Source organism: Buceros rhinoceros, unplaced genomic scaffold, assembly GCF_000710305.1.
Source record: "Buceros rhinoceros silvestris isolate BGI_N320 unplaced genomic scaffold, ASM71030v1 scaffold29486, whole genome shotgun sequence".
Classification (NCBI taxonomy): domain Eukaryota; kingdom Metazoa; phylum Chordata; class Aves; order Bucerotiformes; family Bucerotidae; genus Buceros; species Buceros rhinoceros.
The window spans coordinates 1-310 of record NW_010419747.1 but is presented as its reverse complement, the minus strand read 5'-3'; the positions used below and the strand labels follow the sequence as shown (position 1 = coordinate 310).

The 310-nt window shown below is 63.2% G+C and overlaps 1 protein-coding gene across 1 annotated transcript in view; it reads right to left on the bottom strand.

The window, feature by feature from the left end:
• The window catches only part of LOC104496007 (striated muscle-specific serine/threonine-protein kinase-like), a gene marked incomplete at its 3' end in the record, with an annotated part of 1110 nt that extends 866 nt beyond the window's left edge, over positions 1–244 (bottom strand). Inside the window, exon 1 of the mRNA XM_010139063.1 lies at positions 164–244. Coding sequence (XP_010137365.1) covers positions 164–244 — 81 coding nt within the window. The remainder of the gene's footprint in view (positions 1–163) is intronic.
• Between the last annotated feature and the right edge of the window lie 66 nt (positions 245–310).

Sequence of the window (310 nt, the reverse complement as noted above, 5' to 3'; positions counted from 1 at the left end):
CCTGGAGTGCCAGGGAAGCTGGTGGGGTGGAGGCTGCCCAAGTGACAGGAGGACCCCAAATCAGGGGGTAGAACTGGCACCTCCTAGCACCAGGGATCACAGAGCTGCAGTCACAGGACACTGCTCTCCCCGCTGCCACAGGGGTGAGGGGTTGTGGGCTCACCTCAAAGGTGGGTGCAGCCTTGAAGGTGCTCTCTGGTGAGCTGTGGGCAGCCCCATGCTCGGCTCTAGGCTGCAGCTTCATGGCTGGTCGGTGCTGGGGGGTGCTGGACTCGGGGAACTCTTCCAGAGGGCTCAGGTACTCCTCATC